The 14,979-nt window shown below is 40.9% G+C and overlaps 1 protein-coding gene and 1 pseudogene across 2 annotated transcripts; one reads left to right on the top strand and one right to left on the bottom strand.

Moving 5' to 3' along the window:
- Positions 1-375: 375 nt before the first annotated feature.
- On the bottom strand, positions 376-1,431 carry LOC100767863 (annotated as a pseudogene).
- Positions 1,432-1,576: 145 nt separating this feature from the next.
- On the top strand, positions 1,577-13,226 carry LOC100767578 (eukaryotic peptide chain release factor GTP-binding subunit ERF3B). Of its 2 annotated transcripts, none has more exons than XM_035449805.1 (2): positions 1,577-1,603; positions 11,328-13,226. In XM_035449805.1, the coding sequence occupies exon 2, from the start codon at positions 11,331-11,333 to the stop codon at positions 13,224-13,226; it is 1,896 nt and encodes a 631-aa protein (XP_035305696.1). In that variant the 5' UTR covers positions 1,577-1,603; positions 11,328-11,330. The 2 variants fall into 2 exon arrangements, with proteins under 2 accessions (XP_035305696.1, XP_027287709.1); XM_027431908.2 differs by having other exon boundaries at positions 1,580-1,606.
- The last annotated feature ends 1,753 nt before the right edge of the window (positions 13,227-14,979 follow it).

The raw sequence follows: 14,979 nt of genomic DNA, 5'->3' as shown, positions 1-14,979 counted from the left end.
GGTTTTAAATAGCAGAGTAGGCAGTTTTGCCATGCAGGAGAAGCAATATTAAATATTAGTTTTCAAAAAAAATCCACACTTAAAAATATTTAGTTCAAGTCACAGAACTTTTCTCAGTAGAGACCTCAATGCAATGCCTAATTAGCTGCCTTGGAAGGCCTGTTGCGAAAGGACAAAGGCCCTTCCAAAGCATAACTTTACTGATTTTGGCACAGAAGAGGAGTCTTGAGAACAAGAACATGATTAAAAAAGAGGGAAGGGGCAGAGGAAAGAAACCAAAGCAAGGATAATAAGGAGGACTGATAGCAATCACTAGGACTCTGCATTCCCAGTCATGAAGAACAGTGTGCTGCAGCAACGCCTGCTTCCCAGCTCTCACTGCAGCATGGACCTAACCTGCCTGGAGGTCGTCTCATCATTCAAATGTTTCGTTGTTTACCTGAGAGCATTGAGAAGACCTTCTACACTGTTAGGAGGTTAGTCCTTAAAAACTTTGATACAACCTTTCATATCAATTTTGGAAGTTTTGGCAAATGCTCCCACTGGATGGGCGTGGTCATAGAGTTTTATGATACCCACCATTACCCTCAAGCAGAACGATACTGTCTCTTCATTGGTAAATCTGCTCCTGTATTCCAACATCTCCAGCATGACTCTGCATACACTTGCCATGGTGCTTAAACAGTCTGTGGTGTTTTCTATTGGTAAATTCTTATTCTCTGATACAAATTTTGTTGTTGCATCACTTAAGGTTTTCAGCATGGGGGTGGCCTCAGCATAAAACAAAGACATTCGATTTGCCAACTCATTATTTACTTCATTTTCTCCTTCTGCCGGTACGTTGTTAATTCTCATCCGACTCAACGTCCTTCTGTAGTAGCTGAAGTCATTCTTTATTGGCAGGGTTTGTCATCTTGAGTTCATCAAAGCGGAGTGTGAAGTGAAGAATCTCTGCAAACTGTTTAGCAAGAGCCTGCTCTCGCCCTAGATACTGGGTGGGGGAGTACGGTGTGCTAGTCAAGGCTCCCAGAAGGCCTCTCAATGCTGCTTCTAGCCTCTGAGAAAATTCGTAAAACTTCTTTAATTTGCCTACTAGTGGCACAGCCGCACCCCATGCCTTCTCTTGCAGCTTCTCATCCGCTGGATGCTGGATTGCCTCTTGTATTTCGTGGCCAGCTCCTCTGTATGACTGCGAGTCCTCCAAGATGCCTTCTGCATCTTTTAATATTACATTCACCTGATTATATATTTCCTTCTCAGACTTTGTAGGCTGGGCATTTTCAAAAATCAAGGAAAAAATTTGGCCCCTGCTCAAGGTCTGTGCATGTCAAAACTTTAAGAAGATTCCCCATGTTAAGGTACCTTCAGCCAGTGCTGGTGATTCTGTCCTTGTCCTTCTATCCGCCGCGAGCTCGGGCGCTCGCTCGCTTATTCGCTTATTCGGCCACCGGCGGCTCCTCACGGCGCTGGGGCAGCCGCGGGCCCGGGCGGGCGGGCGGGCGAAGCGGGAGCAGGAGCCCCGGACCAGCCAGGCGGGCGGCGGCGGCGGCGCGGCGGCGGCGGCGGCGGCGGCGGCGGCGGCGGCGGCGGCGGCGGCGGCGGCGCGGCGGCGGCGGCGGCGAGGGCAAGCAGCATTTAAAACCTCAATGACACACCTCTTCCAAGGCCACATCTCCTAATCTTTCTCAAACAGTTCCACCAATTGGGGACCAACCAAGCTCTCAAACATAGGAGCTGTGGGGGCCATTCTCATTCAAACCACAATGGTATTTGTGAAAACCTGAGTATTTGTGTTCCAAGGTCATGGTCACTCATATTTGGGCCCAGAATAAGCTCTCTCCTATGTCCTGTGAGGTGAGAGTTGCGTTTTTGCAACAATATTTTCCATATATTATTAGGGTATTTTTGCTAGTAACTGATTTAGGAATTTTGTGTCTCCATTCATGTTTTTTTTTATCTTGTCTAAAACACAATTTTATAATGTGAGTTAGGAATTATTCTTTCCTTTCCTATTTTCTGAAAGCAATTATACAGGCTTGAAATTCTCCATTAAATATGTAATCAAATTCACCAGTGAGAATATTTGGGCTTAGAGACTTCTGTTTCAAAGTGATTTTAGCAGTGACACAACTATCATTATAGTAATTATAGTACAGTTCATGTTATCTATTTCATCATGGGTGAATTTTTGTTGTTTAATGCATTTAAGGTTTTGAATAATTTTTGAAAATTGCTATATATTCTTGATACTTGATGATAGAAATCTATACTTTATAATACTTGATAATAGAAATCTATCTACTTACCCCTGATATTTCTTTCCCTTTCTTAATCTTCCAGCTAAGTGGGTACTGTAATTCACTATCTATCCTCTTACTATATATTGCAACCCAGAGAGAAACCAACCTTCAAAATTCTAAGTAAAGTTTCTATTTCTAATGAATATGCATTGTTTTGGCACCATCGTAAGTGTTGATGGCTTTGCAAATCTATTAGCAGTTAGTGGTTACTAAGAGCAGGGAATGGTATCAACAAAGTCATATACCATAAATGAGAGTTATCACAAAAAATACATTACTCAAAAATTATGAGATATACCATAAAACAGAAACATGTTACTCCTGCACAGGAGCTAAAACGGTATACCAGAAATTGTTAATGAGATGGTTCAGATACCAGATCATTTAAATACATTTGTATTTTTGAAATTAAAAGATTTTTGTTTTATTTTTATTGCTCTTATTGCTTTTTATTTATTCTTCTCTCATATATTATATACCAACAGCAGTTTCCCCTCACTCCACTCCTACCAGTTCCCACTCCCTCCCCTCTCCCCTAGACTCACTTTTCCTTCATTTCCCTTCAGAAAAGAGCAGGCCTCCTAGGGATATCAACTGAATATAGCATAACAAGTTGCAAAAACACTAGGCACAAACCCTCATGTCAAGGCTGGGTGAGGTAACCCAGTAGGAGAGGAAAAGGGTCCCAAGAGCATGCAAAGCATTCAGAGACAGCCCCTGCTCCCCCAAGAACACCCAGCTACACAACCATAACATATATGCAGAAGACCTAGCTCAGACACACGCAGGCTCTGTGATTATTCAGTCTCTGTGAGCCCCTATGAGCCCAGGTTAATTGATTCTGTGGGTTTTCTTGTGATGTCCTTGACCCCTTTGGCTCCTACAATCCCTCCTCCCCTTCTTCTGCAGGGTTTCCTGAGCTCCACTTAATGTTTGGCTGTTGGTCTCTGCATCTGTTTCCATCAGTTGCTGAATGAAGCCTATTTGATGATGATTGGGCTAGGCACTGATCTATGAGTATAGCAGAATAACATTAGTAATCATTTCATAGAACTTTTTTTCAGTTCTGTTTGGTTCTTTCCTAGGTCTCTGAGCTAGCCAGGTTCTGATTCCTGGCTATCCAGGCAGTGTTGGGCATGGGATCCCTCTCATGGTGTGGGCCTCAACTTGGACATTGGTTAGCCACTCCCACAAGTTCTGTACCACCATTACCCCAGCATATCTTGCAAGCAGGACAAATTTTGGGTTGAAGGTTTTGTGGCTGGGTTGATATCCCAGCCCCACAACTGGAAACCTTGTATGGTTACAGAAGATGGCTGGTTCAGGATCTGTGTCCTCCATTACTAGAGTCTTCGCTAGGGTCACCCTTGTAGATTCTAGGGAGATTCCAATGCACTAGGTTTCTACATTGCTTCCCCAAATATCCCTTATACCAGTTCTCTCTCCCAGTATTCTCTCCTGTCATCCCTCCACCCCCATTCCTCCTGTTCTCATCTCTATCCATCCCCAGTGCACCCACAAAACCTATTTTATTTCACCTTCCCAAGGAGGTCCATACATCCTCCTCCCCCTTTGAGCCCTTCTTGTTAATTAGCCTCACTGGGTCTGTGGATTATAGCTTGGTTATCTTTTACTTAACACTAATGTTCACTTATACGTGAGTACATTTTCTCCTCCCATTTCCTCCCTCTAACCCCTCCCATGTGTCCCACTTGCACTCTCTCAAATTCATGACCTCTATTTAATTGTTGTTTTAAACACACACACAAATATGTATGTATATATACTAATTCATGCATATGTATGTATACTAATTCATATATATAAATGAATACAACCTACTCAGTCCACATAATGTTACTTGTATGTATATGATTTCAGGGCTTATCACTTGGTATTGGGTAACCAATTGGGAGGCCCTTCTCTAGAGAAGCCTACTCTCTTGCTCTCAGCATTCCTTAGTTGAGGCCCTATGGAATTTCTTCCTTTCATGTTAACATGGGTCTAATTTCATGTGTCTACATGTTGCAACACTAATTGTTGAAGATGCTGCCTTTTCTTACAGTCTATGTTTTTGGTATCAGATACAAGATTTAACAGACAAAATTCTAAATCAGCCATTATAAATAAAATATAAATTAATTAACCATGAGAAACTCCAATACCTAATGGAGGTATTGTTAGTATTTCATCAGCTAGAGAATATGAATAAAGTATGGAAATAATAACACATAAGTAGGAATTTTGGAATTAAAAAATAGAGCAAACAAAGTAAAACATTCATGAAAGGAACTCAACACTAATCTTGAACAGTCAGAGTTGTCATCAACCAACTTTAAGATAGATCAGTGTTATTCTCCAATCTGAGGCACAGAAAGAGGCAAGATTGTTGAGAAAAGAATAAAGATTCAGAGAAAGATGAGGCACCTGTTAATCCCATTAGCATATATATATATACACACAGTAAGAAAAAGAGAAAAGTATTCAAGGAAATTCCAGTTTCGGATTGAAGAACCTATACCAAGCTCGATGAACTCTAAGCATGATAAAAATAAAAACAGGCATAAGCACAAAAGGGTTGAAAGGCAAAGAAAATAATGAAAGAAAGAAGAGAACTATGTTTTAGAATGGTCCTAATAATATTGTCAACTGGCTTGTTATTGAAATAACAAATACCAGAAAACAGTGAGATGATATTAAGTGCTAAGAGAAAGGATGCCAGGAAAATTATGTGTATTTTAAATGCAACTAAGTTATACAGTATTTAAATGCAAGGAGTGCATCTTAGATAGTTTATGTCTATCACATGTTTTTCATACAGTTGGCTTAGTGATGAAAGAAATCGTAAATATGATTAATTTCTTTCACAGTGTTAGGTACTAAACCTAGTTTCAGCAGCTAAGCAAGCACTCTATCATGGAGCTGTATCTCTAACCCATAGAAAATGGATACAAATTAAGACCATCCTATTAACTGAACTAAACCAAACCCAGAAAGAATTCTATGAATTTTGTCATTTGTGAATTGTAATTTCATACATATATGTATTTCATGTATATATCAGAAAAATAGTCAAAAAGAGGAACGAGGACACTAATGAAAAATGGGAAAAGGTACACAAATTCACATTATAGTTAATCACTATTTAATGCCAACGATAAAAGAGAAAATGTTAAAAGCCCTAAGAGATAAAAGGTACATTAGGTACAGAGAAACACAATAACATCATTATATGTCTCAATGGGAACAATTCAAGTAAGAAAATATTGGACATCATTGACGTTCTAAAAGAAAAAAAGTCCAGGAAAATTCTATATCTGGAAAGGATATCTTCATAACAAGACAAAATAAAGCAGACAAAAGGCAAACATGTTGCCTATAAGGACTGCACTTAGTTTTTTTATTGCTGTGCTACCATTGTTTTTGTTTTTGTAGGAGTAGTAGGATTCATATGTACAATCTCATCTGTGCTAAGTTAGAGCTCTATCACAAAGCCTATGTGCAAAAAAAATACACCTATTTTTGAAGGTGCAAATAAGATAAAAGTGAAAGCTTTGATAAAAATAGTTCACATTAACCATATAGTAGCAAAGTTGGAAAGACTATGGTAAAGAATAATTCTTAATAGTGATAAAGCAATCAATTTAATAAGAAGACATGGTGTCTTGGGATACCAAGGAAGGAGAACAATGAGTTCCAGGTTAGCTTGGAGTATATTGTAAATCCTTGTCTAAATAAGTAAATAAGAGAGCACATCAGTCATAAATGCTTACATACCCGATAAATGAGTATAAAAATTTTTGGAGTAAATATGATAGAACTGAAGAGGGAAATATTAAAATCAATAATTGTATTCTGTCAATGTAAGCAGAAAGTCATCAGAGATATAAATTGAATAATACAATTAGCCTTCTAGACTTGACAGACATATATAACATATTCCACAACAATATTATGATATACATTTTCTCAAATACACATGGACTATTTACTAATATAAACCATATCCCTTCAAATTCAAGGCCTCAAATTATATACATATTTTCTCATCCAGCAATGGAAATCCATAATAGGATGATTATGTGAAATCCCTAAAATTTAGGAAACTAAATTAAGTTCTATAACTTATGGATCATAAGATAAATTAATCAGGAAATTAATGTTTTTTGCATATCAATCCTAGTTCCCTCTCCCTCCCATCCTCTCATGCCCCCCCACCCCCATCCCGTCCCCCATCCACTCCCCAGGGAGGGTAAGGCCTTCCATCAGGATCATTAAAATCTGTCAAGTCATTTGTGGCAGGGCCTAGGCCCTCCCCTGTGTATCTAGGCTAAGAGAGTATCCCTCCATGGGAAATGGGCTCCTGGAGTCCGTTTTTGCACTAGGAATACATCCTGGTTCCACTGCCAGAGGCCCCATAGACTGCCCAGTGCTCCTAACTGATACCCACATTCAGGGGGCCTGGTTTGGTCCTGTGTTTGTTCCCCAGCTGTCAGACTGGGGTCCATGAGTTCCCATTTGCTCAGGCAGGTGTTTTTGTTTTTTTCCAGTGTGGTCTTGACCCCTCTGTTGGTCATTCCTCCCTCTCTGAAACTGGATTCCAGGAGTTTGGCTCAGTGTTTAGCTGTGAATCTCTCCTGCTTCCATCAGCTACTGGATGAAGGCTCTAGGATGGCATTTAAGGTAGTCATCATTCTCATTATAGGGGACAGGCATTTAAGGTAGCCTCTCCACTATTGCTTAGGGTGCTAGTTGGGGTCATCTTTGTGAATCTCTGTACAATTCCCTAGTGCCAGATTTCTCTTTAAACCTATAGTGGCTCCCTCTATTGATGTGTCTCTTTTCTTGCTCTCGTCTATTCCTCTCCCCACTCAATTTTCCTGATCCCTCATGTTCTCTTCCCCCCTCCTCTTCTCCCCTCCTCTTTGGATACAGAAAATGTGGTACATTTACACAATGGAGTACTACTCAGCAGAAAAAAAAAACCAATGGAATCTTGAAATTTGCAGGCAAATGGATGAACTAGAAGAAACCATCCTAAGTGAGGTAACTCAGTCACAGAAAGACAAACATGGTATGTACTTACTCACATATGGATTCTAGACATAGTGAAAAGGATTACCAGCCTACAATCCACACCTCCAGAGAAGCTAGGAAACAAGGAGGACCATAAGAGAGACATACACGGTCCCCCAGTGAAGCAGAAAGGGACGAGAACCCCTGAACAAATGGGGAGTATTGGGGTAAGGGGGAGGTAGGAGAAAAATGGATAATTTTAAAGAAGTATCTAAAAGGAATTTTATAGTATTGAATATAGTAGAAAAGACAAAAGATTTCAATGTTTCACCCTTATCTCTTTATAGCACTAATATTCTATTTCTCCTTCCTTAGAAGATCCCCTCCTGGAACCTACATGGGATTGAACTAGGCCTTCTGAATGTGGGTGACAGTTCTGTGGCTTGGACAGTCTGTGGGACCCCTGGCAGTGGCACCAGGACCTATCTCAGGTGCATGGATTGGCTTTTTGGAGCCCACTGATATAGGAGAGAGGGGCTTGGCCCTGCCTTATCTTGGTATGCTTCTCAAGGAAGGCCTTACCTACTCTGAGGAGTGGATGGGAGGTGGTGGAAGGGGGTAGGTGGGGAGGTTGGGAGAAGGGGGAGGAGGAACTGGGGTTTATATGTAAAATAAAAATTAAAAAATTTAAATAAAAAATTAAGATCTCCTCCTCTACCCAGTCTCTTATTAGGTACCTAACTGACTTTGAACTTCTGATTCTCCTATCTCTACTTCCCAAATCCTTAAGTTACATATGGGTACTACAACATCTGGTACAATTTTCCATTTATTGTTGGTTATAGGTATGTTTACTCTTTACAAAAATATTTATAAGGTCATATTTTTATTTGCTTTATAATTTTGAGACTTTCATACATGGGTATTTTAGTTTCAATATTTCCCCCTCTTTTGCCTCCCCCAACTTATCTTATGTCCCTTCCACTCACTCTTGGATTCATGAATCTTCTCTAATTATTTTTATTACACATATATAATATTTATATACAAACACAATCTGCTGAGTTCATTTAGTGTTCCTCGAGTGTATACATGTTTAGGGCTGACCACTTCAGACTCAATCACCTATCAGAGGTCTTGTCCTTGGAAAAGAAAGATTTGACCTCTCTCAGCAGCCATTAACTGCTTGTAGCTCTTCTAGGGCAGTGGTTCTCAACCTTCCCAATGCTGCAACCTTTTAATACAGGTCTTCATGTTGTGGTGACCCCCAACCATAAAGTTATTTCCTTGCTACTTCATAATTGTAATATTACTATGTTATGAATTGTAATGTAAATATTTTTGGAGATAGAGGTTTGCCAGAGGGGTTGCAACTCACAGTTCTAGAGAGAAACTTATGAAATTTTCCCCATCTATATTGGTATGCCAACTAGCGTTATCATTGTGTAGGTCTTCTTACTGAGATTTCACGTATGCAGTTTGTCTGTCATATACCGAAGACACTACCCTGAAGCAAACATTTTGGTACTTACAATCTTTCTTTCTCTCCTTCTGGATGTATCTTGAGCCTTAGGTCAAAATTCAGAGAACAATTGACTATGGGGTGCCCAACCCCAGTTGTAGTTTTGCCTTTTTATGAGAAAATAAGCATAATTTTGTTTTAAGCAATTATATTCTTTGAGACAAGGTTTCCCTCTGTAAGTAACCCTGGCTGTCCTAGAACTGGCTCTATAGACCAGGCTGGCCTCAGACTCACAGAGATCCACCTGCCTCTGCCTTCTGAATACTTGATTAAAGACATTCACCATCATTGCCTAGTCTTATGCAATTATCTTTGCACTATATTTTACAATAAAATGTTTAAATGGGAAATACTGAATTTATCAAAACATAAATGTCATTTGTCCTAAAAAATATAGTGGTAAAAATCTTTGATTTAGTGATGAATTCTTTTAAGTTCTGTGCAGAGAGACTGGAGACAAGTGCTCGCTCAAAAACCAAGATTTTTGTCCAAAGTCAACTATTCTGGTTCAGAGAAGTGTATCTCTGTCCCTTTCACTGTGTGTCTTTGTCTCTGGCCTGCCTCTTGTCCCTTTCTGAATTCTATGAACGACAGATGTAAGGACATCCATCCACTGTTTCTCCTGTCTCTTTTAAAGTTATAAAAGCAGAGCACCCTCTGTTCTCTAACAGATACCCCAAGCAGCAATCTTGCTAATATTTTTATGACTAATTCAGTTGACTCAGAAGAAGGTAAAATTCCAAATCTGTCCTGTTTATTTGAATAAATTGCTTTGTGTGGCAACAGCCCCTGATCTTTGACAGATTCTCCTAAACCCATTTAAGGAAACCTATCCTATGTTCACAAAATGTCCTAGTACATGCCTGGGGCATTGTCCAGAAGTCCATCTTTATACTTTACCAACCAGTTTTTCCTATTAATTCCCTTTATTTCACAATAAATTAACCAAACAGATCATTACTAAAGGAAAAAGAATGAAGGGATATCTCAAGGCTTGGGAATAGCATACAGCTGTGTCAGCTCTAAATCGACCAATATCAAGGGCCTGATATTCCCATAATGTACGAAGAACACAGTTCTCAAATTCCCAGTCATTCACTTGGTTTGGAACGTCCTTCTTTGTTGTTGGGTTGATTTACAATAAATGTCTACAACTCTATCTAGAACAAGCAAATTGTATTATCCCCTGCTTCCCCCTCTCTGTTTGCTATAAGATAATTTACAAACAATGTTATGCAGGATTTAGAAAAAATGTCAACCTTTTCTGAGGGAGATAGTCTGTTGATAAGTGCCTTAAGGATTTTTTTCCACCCCAGAGGTCACAGTTGTTTTAATTGAGCTTAGAGAGCTATAGTTCCTTTTAACTATCACAGCTATATTGATATTCTTTTTTTTTTGGGGGGGGGGTCTAGACAGGGTTTCTTTGTGGCTTTGGCGCCTGTCCTGGAAGTAGCTCTTGCAGACCAGGCTGGTCTCTAACTCATAGAGATCCGCCTGCCTCTGCCTCCCGAGTGCTGGGATTAAAGGTGTGTGCCACCAACGCCTGGCCTATGTTGATTCTTATTGTAAAGCCAGTTCTGGTTTCAGGCTTTCAGAATGAAGCTGAAAGATCATGGCCGGTGATTCCTGGAGAAGTCCTGGTGAATAAGGCAGGTACACCCAGAATACAGTTGGCCGGAAAAGCACAAGTGGCCTCAGTCCACAGAATGAGCTGCCAGCTACGGTCCAGGTACTTGCACATGAAATGATTGGAACACATTGTTGAAGCATTGCCTTCCTTGGAAATTTAAAAAGATCTTTCACCCTATTCTTAATATGGAAGCTGATAGGGCACCAGTGGGAACAAAAATGCCTCTGGCTTTCAAATTAATAAGTGATGTTAAATTGCAATTACTATCTTTATTCATTTCGTAAGTCCCATCTAAGCACTACTTATTTCCCCCCTTGGGCTGCTTATTTTGTCTCCATGTATTCAATAGGAGTTTTCGTTTTACGTGAAAATTTTAGCAGAATTTGAAGTCAGGTGTATCTAAGGTTTTATCATTGGAACATGGTCAAATCATTCTCCCAGATCATATGAACCAAAGTAATTAGACAATCTCATTTTAAAAACTGTACTTCTGGACTTAGCCTGTCTGGGAACTAAAAGGGGACAAACCTACGGATGGCAGCGAGGGGTCAATTCACCACAGGCGTTGGGTCAGGGGTGGAGAGAGTCGGAAGTGATTGGGATTTGGGGGAGGAGATTCGCTTACACACAGGCTCAGAGCATTGAGCGGCCATATCTGCCGCTGCCGCCGCTGCTGCCGCCGCCGCCGCCGCCGCCGCCGCAGCTGTGGATGCAGCATCTGTACTTGGCTGCCTCTGCACCGCTGAGGTTCGCATAGTTATCTGGTGGCCCTTGGCTGCTGTCCCTTGCTACCATCGGTGGAACTAGCTCGTTCTGACCTGCCTACCCACTCCTTCTCCGCCGCACCCCGGCTGCTCAGACCATGGATCTCGGCAGTAGCAGCGACTCAGCTCCCGACTGCTGGGATCAGGTGGACATGGAAGTCCCGGGTTCGGCTCCGAGTGGGGATGGATTCACCTCTGCGTCCACAGCAGCGGCTGAGGCAGCGGAAGCGGAGGCCCAGCGCCAGCATCTCAGCATGGCCTTCAGCAGTCAGCTCAACATCCACGCCAAACCTTTCGTGCCTAGAGTAAGCGCTGCGGAGTTCGTGCAGTCCTTCCTGCCGGGATCGGCCCAGCCACCCGCCCCCACAACCTCCAGCAGCGACGAAACCTGCACCGGCGCCGGAGACCCTCAAGGTAAAAGGCTGGGATGGGGAGCACCTGTGGAACCTTCCAAAGATGGACCTTTAATGTCGTGGGAAGGTTCCAATTCAGCTGTTACCATGGAACTTTCAGAACCTGTTGTAGAAAATGGAGAGGTGGAGATGGCCCTAGAAGAATCGTGGGAGCTTAAAGAAGTAAGTGAAGCAAAGCCTGGGGGTTCTTTGGGAGATTCAGGGCCCCCAGAAGAAAGTGGCAAGGAAATGATGGAGGAGAAAGAGGTAATAAGGAAATCCAAGTCTATGGCCATACCATCTGGTGCTCCTAAGAAAGAACACGTAAATGTGGTGTTCATTGGGCATGTAGATGCTGGCAAGTCAACCATTGGAGGACAAATAATGTTTTTGACTGGAATGGTTGACAGGAGGACACTTGAGAAATATGAAAGAGAAGCTAAGGAGAAGAATAGAGAGACTTGGTATTTGTCCTGGGCCTTAGATACAAACCAAGAGGAACGAGACAAGGGTAAAACAGTGGAAGTGGGGCGTGCCTATTTTGAAACAGAAAAGAAACATTTCACAATTTTAGATGCCCCCGGCCACAAGAGTTTTGTCCCAAATATGATTGGTGGTGCTTCTCAAGCTGATTTGGCTGTGCTGGTTATCTCTGCCAGGAAAGGAGAATTTGAAACTGGCTTTGAAAAAGGTGGACAGACAAGAGAACATGCGATGTTGGCAAAAACAGCAGGGGTAAAATACTTAATAGTGCTTATTAATAAAATGGATGATCCCACGGTAGATTGGAGCAGTGAGCGATATGAAGAATGCAAAGAAAAACTGGTGCCCTTTTTGAAAAAAGTTGGCTTCAGTCCAAAAAAGGACATCCACTTTATGCCCTGCTCAGGACTGACGGGAGCAAATATTAAAGAGCAATCAGATTTCTGCCCCTGGTACACAGGATTACCATTTATTCCATATTTGGATAGTTTGCCAAACTTCAACAGATCAATTGATGGACCAATTAGGTTGCCAATTGTGGATAAGTACAAGGATATGGGCACTGTGGTCCTGGGCAAGCTGGAATCAGGATCCATTTTTAAAGGCCAGCAGCTTGTGATGATGCCCAACAAGCACAATGTGGAAGTTCTAGGAATAGTCTCTGATGATGCTGAAACTGATTTTGTAGCCCCAGGGGAAAACCTCAAAATCAGACTGAAAGGAATCGAAGAAGAAGAGATTCTTCCAGGCTTCATACTTTGTGAACCCAGTAATCTTTGCCACTCTGGACGCACATTTGATGTCCAGATTGTGATTATTGAGCACAAGTCTATCATCTGCCCAGGTTATAATGCGGTGCTTCACATTCATACTTGTATTGAGGAAGTTGAGATAACAGCCTTAATCTCCTTGGTAGACAAGAAATCAGGAGAAAAGAGTAAGACACGGCCCCGCTTTGTGAAACAAGATCAAGTGTGTATTGCCCGATTAAGGACAGCAGGGACTATCTGCCTGGAGACATTTAAAGATTTTCCTCAGATGGGTCGTTTTACTTTAAGAGATGAGGGTAAGACAATCGCAATTGGCAAAGTTCTGAAACTGGTCCCAGAGAAGGACTAAGCGATTTCAAATTGATGCCTCTGCACTATAATGTCTGAAAGATTGACTGCAATTTACTGCCCATTGACAGACATTTGTTCGCATTTTGCAGAGAAATGTCCACCGCAAAAATCCATGTTTTGTCAGCTTTCTCATGTTGAGATCTCAGCTATATCACTCTTGAATGCATACTCCAGTTTCTTCCCTCTGCACCACTCTGCTTCCTTGGACAGATCAGTAATAGCTTTGTAAGTGATGTGTATGTAATTGCCTACAATACTAAAAATAATATATTTTACATTTTTAATTTCCCTTTGGAATATCTAGACATCCTTTGTTCTGTGCAGAACAATCAGTGTGTCAGTGTGCATATGTTAATGAAGACAACTAACATGTAAATAAAGTGTTTCATTTGAAACTTCAGTATTTGAAATGTGTTTGAATAATGCTTGGATTTATATGCAGTACTATCTCATTAGGTTATTTTCTCAAGTAATTAAGTACGTTATTACTTGGGCTTAAAAAGTATCTCCCCTGTTTGAAATGAGGAACTGGTCAAAACCACACAGGTTTTGATACACAGGTGTGTATCAAAGGAAAACTTTACTATGGAAGAGACACTCTATCTTAGTGCCCTTCCCAGTTAGCTGTGTTTTCTGTGTCTAAGTTCAATTAGTAAAGGAGTTCTTCAACTTACTCAGTTATTATTTGAAAATGAAGGTTATCTTTTTTTTTTGTCTTCCATTAGGTCTCATAATGTTGAGCACGGCCAAATCACATGTGTTCCTAAGGTTTCAGACTATATACATGTTGAATAGACACTTGTCTACTCCATCATCTTTAACATGCTTTGGTACCATTCACTGTGAAATTTGGGGTGCAAGACACAAAAATGGGCACAGTTACTGAAAAGGTAAATTGTTGAAATAGGACTATATGTTACTTACTAAAACAAAGGACTTGACATGGGAAATTAGCCTTTCTTGTGGTTTAGGATTCATTGTAATCTGTTTTCCAAACAAATTCTTGAGAACATCAACTGTGGATTCTAAGGTAGTTAGACTCATTGCCAGAAGAATGACTTTATGACCCTCAGAACTGTCAACAGCTTGGAGAATTATCTGTCTTGGTAAGTAGGTTTAGTGTAAACATCTTCCCAATGGTATGTAGAACCAGTATTTTTTTAGGTACAGCTCTATACTTGGAGTAAGAAACTTCTTTACTAACTGTCATGGGCAGGCTGGTAGATGTAGACACTGTGGCCACAACACCCTGGGCCTATGCTCGGGTAATGGCAGTGTCTTCTCCATGGTCTCTTTGTTTGTGTAAAGGCAGTGTCTCCTTCTCCATGCTCCTTTTCTTTGTGTGCCCATGAAACTTCTATCTCATGGTATTAGATCATTACTGACTGTGTTGCATTATCAACAGCATGACTTTTTTGTGCATCATCCACCACAGGTCATCAGAGCACCCATTAAGAAAAAGATTTTAGCTTGTCATGCATCAGCTAACCTAATCCACAGGGAACCCCATGTGGTGATGGATGCAGTCATTTAATCATGAGTGTAGGTAGCAGGAGTGTTGTTTCATCTTTTGTCATAAGAGTGCCTCCTTTTGGTTGTGTGCTAAACTTTGTACAGCAATCAGGCCAGTATTTCTTGATAAACATTATACCTTAACAGTCACTTTATTGAGGTTGTCCCCCTAGCCACATTAGCCCCACTGTGTAACCTGTGTATCTTTAGCGTTGAACTTATTATAGATGTAAGCCACT

This window comes from Cricetulus griseus, chromosome X (genome assembly GCF_003668045.3).
Source record: "Cricetulus griseus strain 17A/GY chromosome X, alternate assembly CriGri-PICRH-1.0, whole genome shotgun sequence".
NCBI classification, from domain to species: Eukaryota; Metazoa; Chordata; class Mammalia; order Rodentia; family Cricetidae; genus Cricetulus; species Cricetulus griseus.
This window is presented reverse-complemented; position numbering and strand designations above follow the sequence as displayed.

Excerpts from the sequence above, each read along its gene's own strand:
- LOC100767578 (XM_035449805.1), top strand. The coding sequence starts at position 11,331 with ATGGATCTCGGCAGTAGCAGCGACTCAGCTCCCGACTGCTGGGATCAG.